Source organism: Megalops cyprinoides, chromosome 12, assembly GCF_013368585.1.
Source record: "Megalops cyprinoides isolate fMegCyp1 chromosome 12, fMegCyp1.pri, whole genome shotgun sequence".
NCBI lineage: Eukaryota > Metazoa > Chordata > Actinopteri > Elopiformes > Megalopidae > Megalops > Megalops cyprinoides.
This window is the reverse complement of record NC_050594.1, coordinates 25,105,143-25,122,066: the sequence shown is the minus strand read 5'-3', so window position 1 is coordinate 25,122,066 and position 16,924 is coordinate 25,105,143. Positions and strand designations below refer to the sequence as shown.

Here is a 16,924-nt window from a genome sequence, read left to right as displayed (position 1 = left end):
GCCCCTGAAGGTCTTCAACATGACACATTGTTGCCTTCATGCGGAAATCCACACAGTTTGGAAGACGCATGGCATGATGTCATCAGATGATTTAGCAATAAAACTTTGGTTCAGGCGAGCGTGCGTTCGTGACCGTGACCATTTGCACATTATGAAATCGCGCCAGCGATTGCACAGTGTAAGAATTCCCAGTGCCTGGTGCTGTTCTCCATTTCTGATGCAATTCCCTTACCTTTTAGTTTTACTCCTGCTGCGTTCTTATTCAATTCTCTGTCACAGTGCTCTAGTGCAGGAAGTCTGACAGGATGCCATACTTTAAGAGGCTGTTACCAAGGAAACGAATACGGAGCAGTCTTAAAAATTTGCCTTTGTCTGTAGCATAATCCCAAGAAACGACTGAGGAGGAACGTCCCAGTTAAAAGAGCTGATCAGATTTCAGTTCAGATTCTGTGCTTCAGCTGTCTGCATGAGAGGTCTGTTAAGTCAAGGTGCATTCTGGGACTTCAAGGGGGGACAGAGCTCTCCAAAAACTGTTGCAAATGCCTGTTAAAATTTGTTTGTACGGGAGACCCACGCCATTCGCAGGGGATACAAGGAAATCTTCAAACGCCAATAATAAAGCCTTGCGCACAAAGGGAGATTTGTTCCTGGTGCACAAATGAAACACATTTAATGTGCTGTAACAATGCAATAATCTAGTTATTCATGTGGGTATTGTGGGTATGGATCCATATTACATAGCATTGCAATAGATGTATGTTAAATAACTGTAAGAGCGCAGGTTTTCACACAGAATTCTGAGTGAGGCCGGGAACAGGGAGTGCTGCCAGGCACAAACACTCATAAACCGCGAATGGCAGATCTGCGAATGGCGAGAGTCTCCTCCAAACGGCAGAGCTGTACCCGTCTCAAAGGAACGTACGGGGGTCATGCTTTTTAATCTCCATTCTGACTCAGTAATTTGACGCGGGGCGTCGGGCGGTTCCGGGAGATTCTCCGCGCCGTGGAAACCAGGACCACACAGAACCTGCGAATGGTAAGCGCCGCACGGGGGGGAAACTTACCGCAAGAGAAGAGAGGTATTTTTATTAGTCACGCTGCTTTTTGTCAGTGAGCAAGGAACCTTTGCCGTTTTTCATGCCTCTACATACAAAGATATATGGGTGTTGAACCCGGCCTTTGCTGCAGAAAGGTCAGAAATGTGAATGTGAACGACAGGGCCGTTGCTTGCATTTAGCCCCTCTTGGTGCCAGCGGCGGAAGGCTTAGTTCAGGTGCGGTGTTGTCCCGGCAGACCATTGCGAGGCAGCTGGCGGAGATCCTGTTGAGGGGGATGTGCGAGCAGAGCTACTGGAACCCCCTGGAGGACCCGCCTCCCCACTCCCCGCTGAACGACCCCCTCCGCCAGGGCTCCTACACCAAGGACTACACCCTGAGCAGGAGACCCCGCGTCTACACCGGAGAGAAGTAAGCGCCTGGCGCCGTCATTAGAATAAGACATGGTCCACCATTCAATTGAGCAATCAAACAGATAAACACTTGCAGCTGAATGAGAGCTCTAGAAGTCTGAACCTGGGCTCAGACGTGGACTGCTTGCTGAATCAGTGCTCTCATTTGAATGAGAATTGCTGTCGGTGCTGTTGGTTGAATATTGTACATTGTGAGTGTGCATCGTGAGCAAAACATTGGCAAATTATTTGACAGCCACAAACTTCGTGTTCCTGTGCTCTCAGCGCATATGAACAGGGCTCAGTCCTTGCTGGTTTGTTCTGACTGACTGTCTTGGGACAGCAGCATCCATAAAGAAATCCAGTGATGTTAATGTCCTGTGTGCCGGGTTAACAGCATTTTAATTAGGGCTACAACTCCCTGCTGATGTTAACCCCATGATTTCTGTGGGCATATCATGCAGACGTTTTTTATTGTGACATATTGTAACACACTCAAAACTGGGGCAAGGCTTTCTTACTATCTCTCCACTAACTGCCTCTCTCCTTAATTGCAGCCTGTTTTGTCCTCAGGAAAACACAGAAGAAGCCTTGCTCCTGCTTCTAATTAGTGAATCAATGGTAAGGTGGTGCACTCTGATATCATGAAAAAGCCAGTTGAAAAATGCATGTTAAGGTTTATTCTCTTTGATGAAGGTATAATCTTCTGCTGACACGATGGATTATTTAACTCTCTGGCATGTTCCCCATTTTTTTTGTCTGCAGTTTGTCTGCAGTGTGTTAAATCAGCATGGTCTGTTGTGCAGTCAATGAGTATAGCAGTGCTACAGTCTTGACACTAGCAAAATAGTTCTTATCCACTGTTTCATCCATTGCTGTTACATTGTAAGCCCTTATTTCAAACCTTTTTATTACTGTTATTATGCCAAGGTCACTGGCCACTGTATAATATACTTTAGCTCATTTGGCAAATCATTTCTTTTACCAACGGTTTTAAAAGACTCTTAGAATGGATCTCTGAAACACATGAGCTTAGAGATCATGGCTGATTGGGATCTAATTTGTCAAACTCCCTTTAGTTAGCTGAGCTGAGTTATTCTTGGCACACCTGTCCAAACTGTTTGCAGTGGTTTCATCTTCCATGTTCAGTTTTCAGTGTTGCCCTTTTTCAGGGGTGAGCAGTAACGTTGCACTCCAATTAGATTTTCATTACGGAACAATGGTAACATGTATATCTAATATGATACGATAAGATATTATACGATATAAGAATAGCAGGCAGTAACTCATTTGATGCCTCTAATGCTGAAATGCAACACTCCTCTAATATTTAGTGGCTGGAAGTAAATGTAATGTACATATGCGCTGTTCTAAATGTACAATGTGAATGTATCTTTGCCCTTTTTTTTTGATGAAGACAGGCCTCAGTGAGAAGCTTCTGTAAAAGAAATGTTGCCCCTTTGATTCTGTAAATCCGTGTGTTCTGTAAAATGAATTCTGTCTGCTTTCAGGCCAATAGAGATGCGGTTCTGAGCAGAATTCCAGAGCACAACAACGATCGCATCATTAGCCTACAGAGCGCATCCGTGGTGTATGATCTATTGACAATAGCTCTGGGTCGAAGAGGACAGTACGAGATGCTCTCCGAGGTAATTCAGCATGCCAAACAAACCGCGGCGGATCTGACAGCGCCTTTAAAAATATATCAAAAGATCCCCCTTCTACTGTCCAGAACCGCCGCTCTGATGTCTGAACTGTCATCTTTAAGGTCCGGGAGTCATCCTCCGGCTTGCCGTCGGTGCAATGCATTTTATTACATTGATCCGCGCTTGAAGTATTCTCCACGCCACTCCTCCATTGATCCCTTGCGAGATACGTGCGCCCTATCTTCTCTTTGCTGTGGAGACCCACAGTCCCAACAACAGCTGCGGAGAGCCGGACCTCTCCAGAGGAGCAAGAAAAACATCTTCAAACCACCTTCTTTAAGTGGTTTTCTTTATTCATGTGTCGAAGTGCGGCGGGAAGTGTAGCCGTGTAGTGTTTTATTTAGGGTCGGCTGCCCGGTGGGTGCGGGGCAGTGAGGAATTCTTCGCTCATCGGTGCCTGCGTCATCGTGAATTATGGTTTTGATTACTGTGCTTCACATCATTATACCACCTCTGCAGCCCACTGCTGCTAAGCCCAGGTTTCTGTCTGGGTGTACTTCCCCCATTCTGCTTCTGTCTCCACTAGTCCACTGGAGAGATAAAAGGCAGTGCTTCTTTATTAAGTATGACTTCATTTATTCATCTGAGATACTAACGCTGCGGAAATACATTAATAAAAAAGGGACACCCGTGAGGCCCAGGTGTTCTTAAACCCCGTTTTTTTTCCCCCCTCATTCAAATTTTATTTCAATATTATTTTGTCCTAACTGTCGCGTGTTCTGTGCGACTGTGTAAATTGGAATGGCTTTAATCTCTGTTTAATTATTACGCTTGTGCCTTGCCATCCGGTCCAATTAAATTCAGCCCCTGAAAGCTGTCCGTGACTAGTTTAACACGTCTGAAGTGTTCTTGAGTACCGCTGACCTTCTGCGGAGCTACCTGCCCACACATCTTCATTCTCCGCGGCTGCTGACAGTGACAAACAGCTCTCACATCAAGACCAAACCGCTGAAATGTAGTGGTCTTTATTAATCGGATATTTCAATCTGAATACGGCTGTTTGTTGACCGTGAAACTTGACATTATGAAAAGGCATTAAGAGTTCAGTGCCTCACATTTGCTCAATAGAAAAACCCCCACAATGGCACAGACCTGAGCTTGAACCCTTCCAGTTTTACTGAATATTAATACCGATACTTGTATCGTTACAATAGGCCTTCAGAGAGGCCTTGATGTGATTACAGGATGGTGCAGTGTGACCTCTGTGATGTCGTTGTACCAGACAGCAGGAGACCTTAAATGGAACCTGTTTGAAAAAGAACATTTTCGGGGGTACAGTGACAGTTGATCCAGTTGAATCTTCTGCAGTCAAGCCTTCTGCTTACAAGCCCAGTCCCTTACCTCCAGTTCAACACCATACCATACCATAAACGTGAATATGCTGCACCAGATTACATTTCACGCAACCAGGCAGATTCTGCCACTAACCCCTCCTTACCTCTGGCCTCATTTTAGGCATTTTTTTATGTTCCGGCCAGTCATTTCCTTTGCCCAGAAATATGTTGAAGGTGTTACAAAAAGGAGGAAAGCATAATTCTTCCTGTTTTGTTATTTCAGAAAGTTATGTATGAAATTATGCAAGCTTTTCCTGTGATGGAAGTTATTATCATTTTAGGACATACTGAGTATTTCTGTTTCTGATTTCCCCGAGTATGTCAGACCGTATGCAATAAATCTACTGGTGTGATATCCCATATCCTTTATTTCCAAAATCTTTGTACAGATAAAATACAAACTTTAATAACAATTGTACATTGAAAGCAGATTTCATAAACCATCATCATTTTTGCATTATTATGGCAAGACTAAGCTCTACTTCTGCGAAATACTTTTTTTCAGAGCTTTTTCCTTTAATTACATCTTATTATATAAGAGCACAGATTGTTTATTTGGTATCAAAGGTTGAAGTTTAGTCCCTCTTAGTCCCTAAATTGTCATAAGTAATACTAATGTAATAAAGATGAGAGGATGTTTAGCTGATTAAAATCTACAGAACCTTTTGTTTTTTTTTTTCAATTGCTTGGAATTAGGCATAGAGTTCCACTCTGGTGATGGTCTTTTCCTGCAACGATATTGATGTCATGTATTCATTTCTGTGGATTTATTGGAATTTCACAGCCTATAATTGAGATTGATTGCTCCTAAATTGACGAGTAAAGACACTAAACAATGAAAAAGTTAATACTTATCTCGTATCTATTATGGAAATATATCACAATACATGATAGTCTCCTTTAATTTGAATACAGAATGTATTAAACTAATAACCTGACCGTATTTTGTCATGATGTGCATTATGATCTTAAATGCTGCTGTAATTTTGTAGATGCTGAATTTTTACTTATTTGGGATTTATCTCAAAGCCTGATATGTTCAGAGGCCATTACATTGTTTTTAGCTGTGGCGGTCCTGGTTTTGCTGTACTTCAGGGCTGATTGCTGGGGGTGTTTATCGAGATTAGTCACACTTTGGAGCCTCCATTGTTACTCACATCTCCACAGGGAAGCTGGGCGAGGAGTCTGGGTGTGGGTGCCGGTGCTCTTTATCAGGAGGCTGAGAATGTCACTGAGAATGCCTGTGATCCAGGGAAAGCCAGCAGCATTAGAAAGTTGCGGGAACACCTCTTAATTTTTTTTTTTTTTTTTTTTTTTGAATCACTTTACATATTTCTTTGAAACACCTAGGTAATTGCCATTATACTTTAAAAGCTTGTTATTATATCATGTTTTCTAAACCATCCGAAAGAATTCCCCCCAGGCCACAAAAACTGGCATTTTTTTTCTAGAATTCCCCTGTCACCCTAATATTTTTGCTTCATCCTTTGGTATTAACATCCAAGTCTGTTGCTAATTAAAGCCTGGAAGGCTTCTCTCATTAGAATGCCGCCACTATTATTGTCTCTGCAGAACAGCCAACCTCAAAAGATAGCTCAGTAGCAGGATCTTTATTGGATTAACTATTTCTTCTCAAGACGAAAACAGTGCTGAAATGCATTGAGTTTTGCTCTGTCTGTTTGTATTTGGTCGCACGGCCTCATTTGCTCTTCCTCTCCCCCCTCCTCAACAGTGTCTAGAAAGAGCCATGAAGTTCGCGTTCGAGGAGTTCCACCTCTGGTACCAGTTTGCCCTGTCGCTGATGGCCGCGGGAAAGGTGGGTGGCGGGAGCGAGGAGTGGTTTCAGCCGGCGGCCCCCGTTCATGCCACCGCTCCGCGCTCCCGCCTTACGCTCTCTCTCCCTCCTCCGCCTTCTCGCAGTCGGCGCGTGCGGTGAAAGTCCTGAAGGAGTGCATCAGACTGAAGCCGGACGACCCCACCATCCCACTCCTGGCAGTGAAGCTGTGCATCGGAACCCTTCACTGGGTGAGTCAGTCTGTGATGAGTCCTCCGAGCGCTCCGGGGATGGAAGCGGCACTCCCACTGCACGGCACTTTAAAGGCGTTCTGGGTCTTGCCGAGAAGCAGCCAGCCAACGGGCAGCCTCCGCTCTGTGCCCGGAAGGAGACCTGGAACGACTGAACCTGACATGTGCTGGGCGTGCCGCTTCTCCGGGCGTCCCATCTTCTGCTGTGTAGAGTGTGCAGAGTGTACAGAGTGTTAGTGCTGCAGAACACAAGGGTTTTCTCCGCTGCATGGGCGGTTCTTTTCTAGCAGTCAGTCTACCTGTCAGTCGCCATAGCCGCCTCTGTGGGATTGCTCATTTAGCAGCACTGCTTGGTCACTGGCAGAAATACTCGGCATAGTCCAACTCTGAAGGAGCATCCAACTCTGAAGGGAATCTTATCGCTGCTTTTCTGATGCTTTTCTACCTTAAAGGAGAGGTTCAGGGAATAAGAATTTTTCCCTTGTTCATTTAATTAACAGACAAAGAGATGAGTGCTTTAATGGTATTTTATCTGTCGTAAAATAAGGAGAATAATATGAGCTTGTGGCAGGAGATAAGTAGGCTCACCTCATCATAAAGTGTTGGACTTTGAAGTGCTTAAAATGCGCTGTATGCGTGCTATATTCACATGTTTGAGTAAATCAGAGCCCGCCTTATGACACTCCAGCGGATGAGCCGACGGTTCTGACGCCTGTAGAGGGAATCAAAGAACCGCTTTGCCCATGGGCCCCCTTCTCTCTCTGTTCAACTTTTACATTTTGTATGATTTCAATGAACTTGACAGTCAGCTTTCAAAGCACCTTTTTCTGGTGGTGCGGTCCCCCCCTGTCTGTCAGGAGCTGTGATACTGTGATATTGCTGTGATCACGGAGAGGGAGCAGGGGTTGCAGAGACGCAAAGACGGGCCGCTTATGCTTATCAGCTGAGAGATTTCTTAGTAGGTGTTTTGTTTACCGGCGTCGCTCTTGTGCGGAGGGTCTGTTGCCAGGCTGTGCGTTAACGGCGGGTTGACGTAAGCCGGTACTCCACGAGGAGCTGAATCTCTGTTTCCTGCTTACCTCTCGTCATTTAGCTGGAGGAGGGCGAGCGTTTCGCCAAGATGGTGGTGGACATGGGGGAGAAGGCGTCGGAGTTCCGGGCCAAAGGCTACCTGGCCATCGGCCTGGTGTACAGCCTGCGAGCCACAGACGGTGAGTGAACGCCCGGGGCTGCCCCATCCAGCAGATGTTCCTGCGAGAAAGTCTCTCACAAATCCACCCCGTAACGCTTCGTTATATAAACGAACGCAGCCGTATAGAGTGGGCTGCTCTCAGACCGGTGGGCTCGTCAGTCTGCGAGCCCGTAGACAAGAGATCTCTGTTCTCATCAATACTGAGCTTAATCATCAAAACCAAAGCAGAGAGCGGACTAGCCAGGCGGAGCAGGAGGCCTGACCGGCAGATGGCTTTACATGTGTTTTTGTGTTGTGGTTTTTTTTTCGTGAGCCGGCTTCGGCGAGGCCTACCTTGTTCCCTACAAGTGCACATGATGAATATTCATGGTGGCCTTGCCTCTCTAAAAGCTGTGTGTCTTTCATGTCTCGTAGCGTCGCTGCGGGGGATGCAGGAGGAGTACCAGAAGAAAGCCCTGGGAGCCTTTCAGAGGTGAATCAGCATTTCCCCGCTGCTCGCAGATGGTGTTGCCGCGGCCGTCCCCAGGCCGGGAGCGGGAGGGGAGAGAAGGGGAAAGGGACAGGGAGTGATGTGGTTCAGGGCAATTGGGGAAGACATTCCAGTTGCACTTTGGGGACCCGTAGAGGCGTTGAGCGGAGCCAGCAGTTGTTTACAGAGCAGTTCTGTGTGTGGGCTCTGTTGTTGAGTGGCGCAGAGATCTGAGGAACTAGGGCAACCTCGGGGGCAGATGTAAAGGAGCAGGGCTGAACGTATTGGGAACATCTTTATATCGTTGGCAGTTCAGTCAGAATGCTGGCTGAATTACTTGTGGTGGTGATAGAAAATGGCTTTTTAAAGTCTTCACCATTCGATGACTTTTTATTGCATTTTTAGAAAAATGGAGATGTGTACATTGGGGGTCGTTCATCATACATTGGTCATTCTTTCAGAAATGGTAAAGGTGTGGATAATACGTCCCATGTGTTCCCAGCCCCATTGAAGAGTTCCCTTGTGGTTAATTTCTCACAGTGAGATATTTGACTTTTTAATGGCCCCATCTTCAATGTGTCTCGTGACCATTACTCTGGGCACAGTGAGAACACGCCATTAGAAGGAATGAGTGTGCCTCTGCTGTTTCATTTTGCAGTGTAATTTGATTAGTGCTCCTGAATTTTTTAAATACTCCCTCGTCTCACAAGTGTTTGAGGTTTGTCATTCATTTGAGCTGCAAGTGTTTTTGTTTGTAATGTTTTTTTTTTTTTTTTTCGTGGTTTAATATCGGATATAGCCCTGGTCTTTAGTGGTAGCATTCTATGAAGAGCTAGCTGAGGGGCAAAAAGTACACTGCATATGGAGGTTTTAGCATTTAACGTCTACGCCAAACATCATGTAAGCCGTTCAGTGTCTATACAGCAGGTGTAGTAGCTGGTTAAGGAGGAGAGAGTGTGCTGTATGATTCCAGGCTCCCTGTGTACAGTGTAACTCCCAGCACTGCTCTCTCTCAGGGCACAAAGTCTTTCCCCAACGGATCACCTGGCCGCCTTCTACCTGGCTCTGCAGCTGGCTGTGTCTCGACAGGTAAGGTGCCCCTCCACATCACCCCACCATTATGTTACATTTACATTTCATTTGCGTTTAGCTGATACTCACATACAGAGCAACTCACAGAAGTGCATAAAAGAAGGTTCACTGGATGGGGTCAGGGATCTGTCTTTCTGACATCACATCTTGTCCCCTTGGTGGAGTCAGGGCTCTGTCTCTCTGACATCATATCCTGTCCCCTGAATAGAGGCAGGGCTCTGTCTCCCTGACATCATGCCCTATCCGCTGGATGGAGTCAGGGCTCTGTCTCTCTGACATCATGCCCTATCCGCTGGATGGAGTCAGGGTTCTGTCTCTCTGACATCATGCCCTATCTGCTGGATGGAGTCAGGGTTCTGTCTCTCTGACATCATGCCCTATCCGCTGGATGGAGTCAGGGTTCTGTCTCTCTGACATCATGCCCTATCCGCTGGATGGAGTCAGGGTTCTGTCTCTCTGACATCATGCCCTATCCGTTGGATGGAGTCAGGGTTCTATCTCTCTGACATCATGTCCTGTTCCCTTGATGGGGTCAGGGTTTTGTCCCTCTGACGTCACCTCCTGTCCACTGGGTGGGGTCAAGGTTCTGTCTCTCTGTGTCAGACCCGGCTTTGCCAGCAGGACATTAGCTTCTGTTTTGATGGAAAAGCTGCTCTCAGCGGCATGTTATCAAACATCTCTGATCCTTTTACCCTGCTGTACAGCCAGACTGTAATTCAATCACATATGCCAGGCCTGCGTGGAGCGATCGCACGTCGGTGTCCTGTCCTCAGCGCGCTCAGTGCAATTAGCTTCTCAGCAGCTGGACCCACAGTGGTTTATCCTCATCCAGCCTCATCCGGGCCCGGCAGCCAGATCGGTTTAGATCCTCAAGGCTCTGGAGGTCTGCATTGCGCGCGCACACACACACACACACACACACAGACACACTTTCACAGAGCTCAGTCTCCCTCCCTCACAAAGCTTGTTAAAAAGCAGCCCAACCATGATAACGTTATTATTATTTCACCTCGATCAGTTTTATGAGAACTAATGTGCCTTGTGAGGATGAAAGAGAAGCACATGCCTGTGTGTATGATCGTGCGAGTGAGTGAGTGAGTGAGTGAGTGAGTGAGTGAGTGAGTGAGTGAGTGAGTGAGTGAGTGAGTGAGTGAGTGAGTGAGTGAGTGAGTGAGTGAGTGAGTGAGTGAGTGAGTGAGTGAGTGAGTGAGTGAGTGCGTGCGTGCGTGCGTGCGTGCGTGCTCGTGTGTGCGTGTCACACGGCCCTGCTCCCATCTTAATCTGTCAAGAGTGTGCTCAGGGAAGCAAAGTGTTGGGAGGAAGATTAGAAATTATTTTGGGCTGAGCGGCTGCAGGGCAGAGCGGAGAGGGATATGTAGGTTCGGGAGTCCGCTGGGAGACTCCAGCCTCTTCATTAGCCAGACTGCCTCTCTCCCTGCATGCCCAGAGACTGCCTCACTGCAGCCTGCCTTGGACAGAATTACCCATTTCATTCCGGCCCTCTCCCGCTTGCTCGCCACCGCGGCCCCCCTCTCTCCGTACCCTGCGTAGAGAGCAGCGGTCAGAGCTGATCTCTCTCAGACGCCAATGCACCATCGTGGCACGGGCGCCTCTGAGTTAATTTGCAGTCATTCGAAACACCGCCTCCGATAGATTCCTCGGTAATGAGGTCGCCGTCTGATTCATTTCCCTGAAGACGCAGTCTTCGGAAGTGTGTGAATAGAGGGTGCGGGTCGCGTCGGGTTCACGGCAGGTTTCACGTGGCGTTTGGCTGGTTTAGATAAGGCCCCGTGCTGCCGGAGACATGTGAAATGTGCGTATTTCAATCGGCTGAAAGATCAGCTCTCACAGCCAGCTGACCAGGTGGCCATGGGAGGCTTTATCTGATCTACGGTGTACAGGGACCTCGAGAAGCTTGTTGAAATTAATTGGTCTTTTTTAATTTTGTGTACAAAGCCACGGTTGCCATGGAGATAAAGACAACACTAGGTGGCTGCTGGGACCCCAGGAGCAAAAGTAATGTGAAAAGACAAATTCAGAATTATTTTTAAGCCATCGGCAGGAAATTGAATGTCAAGGGTGGGTTTTCAGGGGGAGCCACAGATAATAAGGTCACTTTGACTTGTCCGGGGAGGTAATGGATTTCTCATTAATGGCTTCTGAACCAGCAGGTGAAAAGCAACAGCATATGAAAGGAAACAGGTCTTTACAGTGAGATTCAAATGATTTCCAGCACAGCACTGTATCATGGTCACTCTTTATCTGATTCTGCCGCGCTCTGAAGTCTAAGTCGCCTATCGAGCATCAATTAAGTGTGTTTTTACACATCATTAATAGACTTATTTCGATGGTAGGTGACAGATGAGACCAGAGTGGGTGTCGGGTAACTCTTAGTAGCTGGGGTAAGCTGGAGGGAGAGGTTGTGCAGACAGTGAAGCCCTGCTCTGCCTTTGCAGATCCCGGAGGCGCTGGGCTACGTGCGGCAGGCGCTGCAGCTCCAGGGAGACGACGTCCACTCGCTGCACCTGCTGGCCCTGCTGCTGTCGGCGCAGAAGCACTACCACGACGCCCTCAACATCATCGAGATGGCCCTCAGCGAGTACCCGGAGAACTTCATGTGAGTACCGCCCCCCACTCCCCGCCGAAGCCAAGGAAGAGCCTGTGGCACGGCGCCCTCATCTTTCAGCGCAGGAAGCCCTGAACCAGCAGGTACAGCACAGGCTTAAGGCCTTCACACATCTACGAACGCGCGGGGCTCTGTGCAGACCGGAGCTGCGTCTGCATTCAGGCACACACGCGCAGCCGGCCACCGGAAACCGTGCTTCAGAGTGGGAGTGGTGGGGAAGCAGAGGGATTCTGAACCTGCCTGTGGACCTAGCGTCCCGTGCCCGGCGTCCTGCCCGGCCTGAGAGGTACAGCAGCTGAGTGAGTGCTCAGAGATGGGGCGCTGTAATGGCCTCAGTCAGCCGTGTAATTGTCCCAAGTGGAGTTCCCTTCACTCCTCTCAACCCCCCCACTTCACGCAGGTTAGATGCACAGAGCACTAAAGAACTTATACAGCAGGGATGAGCTAACGGGCTGAAGGGCTGTCCGAGTTCACGCACACACGTACACAAGGTGTCGGTAGCACAGCTTTTGAAGAGAGTTGGGCACGGTCCAATAGGGCCTCGCTATTTAGCATGCCCTCTGGCTCCGCCCCCCCTTCCCATCTTAATGTGTGCATGTACATATTCCTGGGCAGCTGGTGTGTGTAATTAGAGGAGTGTGAGGATAGCCGCGGGACAGCGGAGTGAGAACAAGCCTCGCCCAACGCCAGCCATCAGTCACAGAAGCATCTCCCCTTTTAATCCACTTTATTTTCGGCAGTGGGATGGAAATTTTTTTCTGTTTTGACATTTTTTCCCCCTCACACTCTTAATCAGGATACCTAAACTTCCAATGTGGAACCTCTGGCTTTGCATAACCCCGGGATTATTTCTGCCACATTCTGGGATGTTTGTTTCCTCTGTTTAAATTTCTACATTTCTAATAGATTTAGCGTACTTTCCCCTCAGGGCGCCGCAGTACTAGCTTCTGTATGCCTCGATGACTTACATAACATGAAAAAGAACAAGGCTCCCTCCCCCCCCTCCTCTCTCTCTCTTTTTTCCCTCTTTTTCACCAGCTTGATTGAGCTTTAGCATTCCCTCAGGGAACGTGTGTGCCCACTAACTGGGGTATATATAAAAAACGCACTGATAAGAATGCACGGCGCTCATACATGCTGTTCGGCGCTGGGCTTGAAAAGAAATAAATAAAAACGGCCAAATCAAATCAAAGGAGGGGGAAGAACGCGTTCCCCTTTTCTCTGCTCCCTTCAGGGAGCTTGTGCACATAGAGAGGCAGTGAAAGGATAGCATGACTGCTGCTGTCAATGGGCGGCCCTTAGATAAATAGATTTCCACTTAAATCTGCGGTGAGGAACAGGCAATCCATATATGGAAGCTGATTTTCTTTGGTGCCAATTTAAATTTGCTTAACCCTGTTTCTGAGGAGTCGCGGTGGGGCGCTAACATGATTGTGGGAAGGCGCTCATACGTTTGTGGCTGTGGAGGATTCACACTGCAACCCTCCCCCTTCCGAAGGCATTTATTTTTGGTTCATGCTAATGCTAATTACCACGTCACACTGTCGGCGAGTGTCATACCTCACAGGGCCGTGGATGTGACATCAGGAGTGTTAAATCACTGGAAGAGAATAAAGTGCACAAGCTTAACTGTACTGCACATTCTAGTACCTTCCATCAGCTGTCTTTTATCACTGAGTAAAAAAAAAATGCTCAGAGACATAACAAGTCACAGATTGTTTACTGGCTTTATTAAGGAACATAATTACACAGAGTGGTAGACAGTGGCACTGCAGGATTCAGACAGGCAGGTGGTGGGGGCTAGGGATCTGGGAGCCATTTTGATTGTGAGTGCCTGTGTCTATGTCTCTCTAGCCTCCTGTTTACCAAAGTGAAGCTGGAGACTCTGTGCAGGGGGCCGGAAGAGGCCCTACTCACCTGTAAACACATGCTGCAGATCTGGAAGTCCTGCTACAACCTCACCAACCCTAGGTACGCAAACCGCCGCTCTCCCCCCTGAGGCAATCCAGGATGCATTGTGGGATTGTCCCTGCTATACATTATCCCCAGGGGAACGTTTTCCCGGATCTACTGTTCTGCCCCTGAATGTAAACAGTGTGAATAGTAGAATGGACAGAGAAGAAAAGGTAAAGCTTCTCTTTGCAATGATGTTCGGTCGTGCTGTGATGTCTGCCAGTCTCTGCCTCTTTACCTGCAGCATGTCACATGGGAGAGGCACTTAACCCCTTCTGCATTTAAGAACGGTCACAATACATTTAGCAGTCAGGGCCAAACATGCATTAGCCTTCCAGATGTCTAAACGTATGTGCTCACTTCTTTGCCTAGAGTTTCCTTTAAAGCCCTTGCAAAATGGTACTATTAAGCATGACAAGGGCAGTGTTTTTGCCAAGGTTGCACAGTTTTTGAAAGTACATTAAAAAAATAAAACGGTTACTGTGGAAAATGGCTTGAGAGAGTCACCGCTGTTCTCTCTTCTAAATGTTCCATGTTTTTCATAAACTGGCTGTAGAAGTGTATTTTTATGTTGGTATCAGAAATCAAAGGCAGAAAGGAGTACCAGTGCATCGACTGATCATTCCTGGGCCTCTTGTTAGATTGAGTAATGTGATTCCAGGGAGACCAATTAGTAACCAGACTCCTCAGACGGCGCAAGATTATACAGTTTGTACGTGAAACGGCAGCACTGCTGAGATAAGACAATGGCTGTTCTGTCTTTTCACTGTTCCAGGCTCGTGTCAGCCCAGGGATGGGAATAGATGTTCCCTTCCCCATTTGGGAATCTCTACCTATCGTCACATGCCTGCTTTTAGTCATTTGGTTTTAGTCATAACCATCACAAAAATCACAAGCCGCACAGTCAACCATGGGTTGTAAAACGTTGTAGCTTTGCATGCTGCGAAGTTGTCTGTATTGTAGTGTTTAGTTGTGGTTACATTATTAGGTAAGATTGGAAGACTGTACGTAAAGAAATCGTGTCTGCTGCGTTTGAGCGACAAAGCATTGACCTTATTGTTGAATGGTCACGTTGAATGACATAAAAGTGTTTTTTTTTTTCTTTTCTTTTTTTCTTTTCTGCTTTCTCTTCTCCTCCTTTTACCTCTGTGGATTTTCGTTAATTCTATTGCTGCATTTTTAGTGGCCACTGCAGCCTCATTAAAACACTCCCAAACTCCCAATTCGCAGCTTGTCGAAGCTGGAGAACCTTTTTTTTTTTTTTTTTTGCATAGCAGTGTTTCCCGCCTTTGCCAAAATCCTACCAGAGCTGGTAACAGAGCCAGAGTAGGACACAAATCCTCCCAGCATTGCTGCTGCGTAGGGGTTCGTCCACACAGCTGTCCTGGCCCGCAGAGAGGCACGAGACGATAACCAACCCCCCCCGCCCAGCTCCGGCCAACTGGAGCGAGTCAGAGAGGCGCGTTAAGCGAGGGGAAAAGGGCCACTTAAGCCACCGCCAAACGCGGCGGTCCTGTAAATATCGGAGTGCTGCTGCAGAAAGCCGTTTGCCAGGAACTCGCATGCGCTGCACTCCCAGACCGTTTCCGCCTTAGGTTTAAAATTTTACCACTGCTCAGCCCAATCAGCTTTGTGTGATGCAGTTGAGAAGATACCAGCTGGCCAGCGACATGACCTCTGTGTGCTTTCACTCAGTTAAGCTTTTCATATTCAGACTATTCCTCTGGTGCTCTTTCCTATTCAGGTTAAAACAGTACATTTACAATGGTGCAATAGTACAGTACAAAAAGTACATTTACAGCATTTAATGAGGCCTGAGTGAGTAGAAAGGAGTATGACAGCAGAGAGAATGCTGGGTTATTGTCTGAAGATGTGTGTCCTTAAGAGACGGGACTTGTTCCTGCACTCTCCATTGGTCTGGCAATCTTTCACCTCCTTCAGCAATAAAACTACTTCTGTGCGTTCGGTTTGCTGTAACCTCTGTAATACAGGCAGTAAGGTTTCTCAGGATTACATCATCCAGCTAGAGAATCGCTCGGCACAGTGCCTACCTCCTCCTCCTTAAAAGTTGTCATAACAGCCCTAAAATTTAATATTCCTTCCTAGTCCCAAAGGCAGACATTTCACCTAGTTTCATCCAAATCAGTCCGTAACTTTTTCAGTTTTCCTGTTCTCAGTCAGACAGGTGCGCGGGCTCCACCCACCAGTGGTGAAAATAACAGTCCAAATGGATTTCCAGAGCTGAGATTCCAGAAATTCTCGGTACACTGCAATGTTTGTTAGTCGTGAGCCTGAGCTGCAGTTGAGAGTTTGAAAGTCGTGTTCTCAGTAAGTATTTAGTAACTGTGTTGTGTTTGTTCCTCTCTTCCTACCCTTTTTTCGTGTCTGTGTGTGTGTGCGTGTGTGTGCGTGTGTGTGTGTGCGTGTGTGTGCGTGTGTGTATGTGCGTGTGTATGTGCGTGTGTATGTGCGTGTGTCTGTGCGTGTGTGTGCGTGTCTGTGCGTGTCTGTGCGTGTCTGTGCGTGTGTGTGCGTGTGTGTGCGTGTGTGTGTATGTGTGTATGTGCGTGTGTGTGTGTGTGTGTGTGTGTACATATGCGCCTGCAGTGATTCAGGTCGAGGCAGCAGCTTGCTGGACAGAGCCATAGCAGACAGGAGGCAGCTCAACACCATGACCCTTCCGGACTTCAGCGACCCAGAAACAGGTGGGTCACGCCTCATAATCAGCCAGCCCAATAAACAAGAGACACCTCCTGTTAGCCACACCCACAAGTCAAGGTTAGGGTCACTGTTCGTCTCCTAGTGGAAGGCCAGCCTCTTCCTGGACAGTGCTGGAAATAGCATCACGTTTGCCTGTCACTTTCTCCCCTGTCGAGCTCCAGAATCACAACGCTATGCCAGGGGTTTGGACAGCTGTTCATGTGCTGGGAGAGACTGACCCCAGCCATACTGTTCACTCACCAAAAGAACATCTTGCTAAAATGAAGGTCCAGTATAACGTCACAACCATTCATTCCCCACCGAGGCCAAGGAACTGGCGGCTGCATTAGCCTTTACTCAGTTAAGACACCCTAGCTTTT

At 47.5% G+C, this 16,924-nt stretch overlaps 1 protein-coding gene across 2 annotated transcripts in view; it reads left to right on the top strand.

Annotated features, from left to right (window-relative positions):
• ttc7b (tetratricopeptide repeat domain 7B) overlaps positions 1-16,924 on the top strand; it is a 51,581-nt gene that overhangs the window by 15,190 nt on the left and 19,467 nt on the right. For both annotated transcript variants that reach the window (XM_036541659.1, XM_036541660.1), the window contains exons 6-17: positions 958-1,036; positions 1,294-1,466; positions 2,005-2,068; positions 2,959-3,096; positions 6,220-6,303; positions 6,408-6,512; positions 7,606-7,723; positions 8,119-8,176; positions 9,190-9,262; positions 11,722-11,882; positions 13,746-13,862; positions 16,452-16,549. In XM_036541659.1, the coding sequence (XP_036397552.1) occupies positions 958-1,036; positions 1,294-1,466; positions 2,005-2,068; positions 2,959-3,096; positions 6,220-6,303; positions 6,408-6,512; positions 7,606-7,723; positions 8,119-8,176; positions 9,190-9,262; positions 11,722-11,882; positions 13,746-13,862; positions 16,452-16,549 (1,268 nt within the window). The remainder of the gene's footprint in view (positions 1-957; positions 1,037-1,293; positions 1,467-2,004; positions 2,069-2,958; positions 3,097-6,219; positions 6,304-6,407; positions 6,513-7,605; positions 7,724-8,118; positions 8,177-9,189; positions 9,263-11,721; positions 11,883-13,745; positions 13,863-16,451; positions 16,550-16,924) is intronic.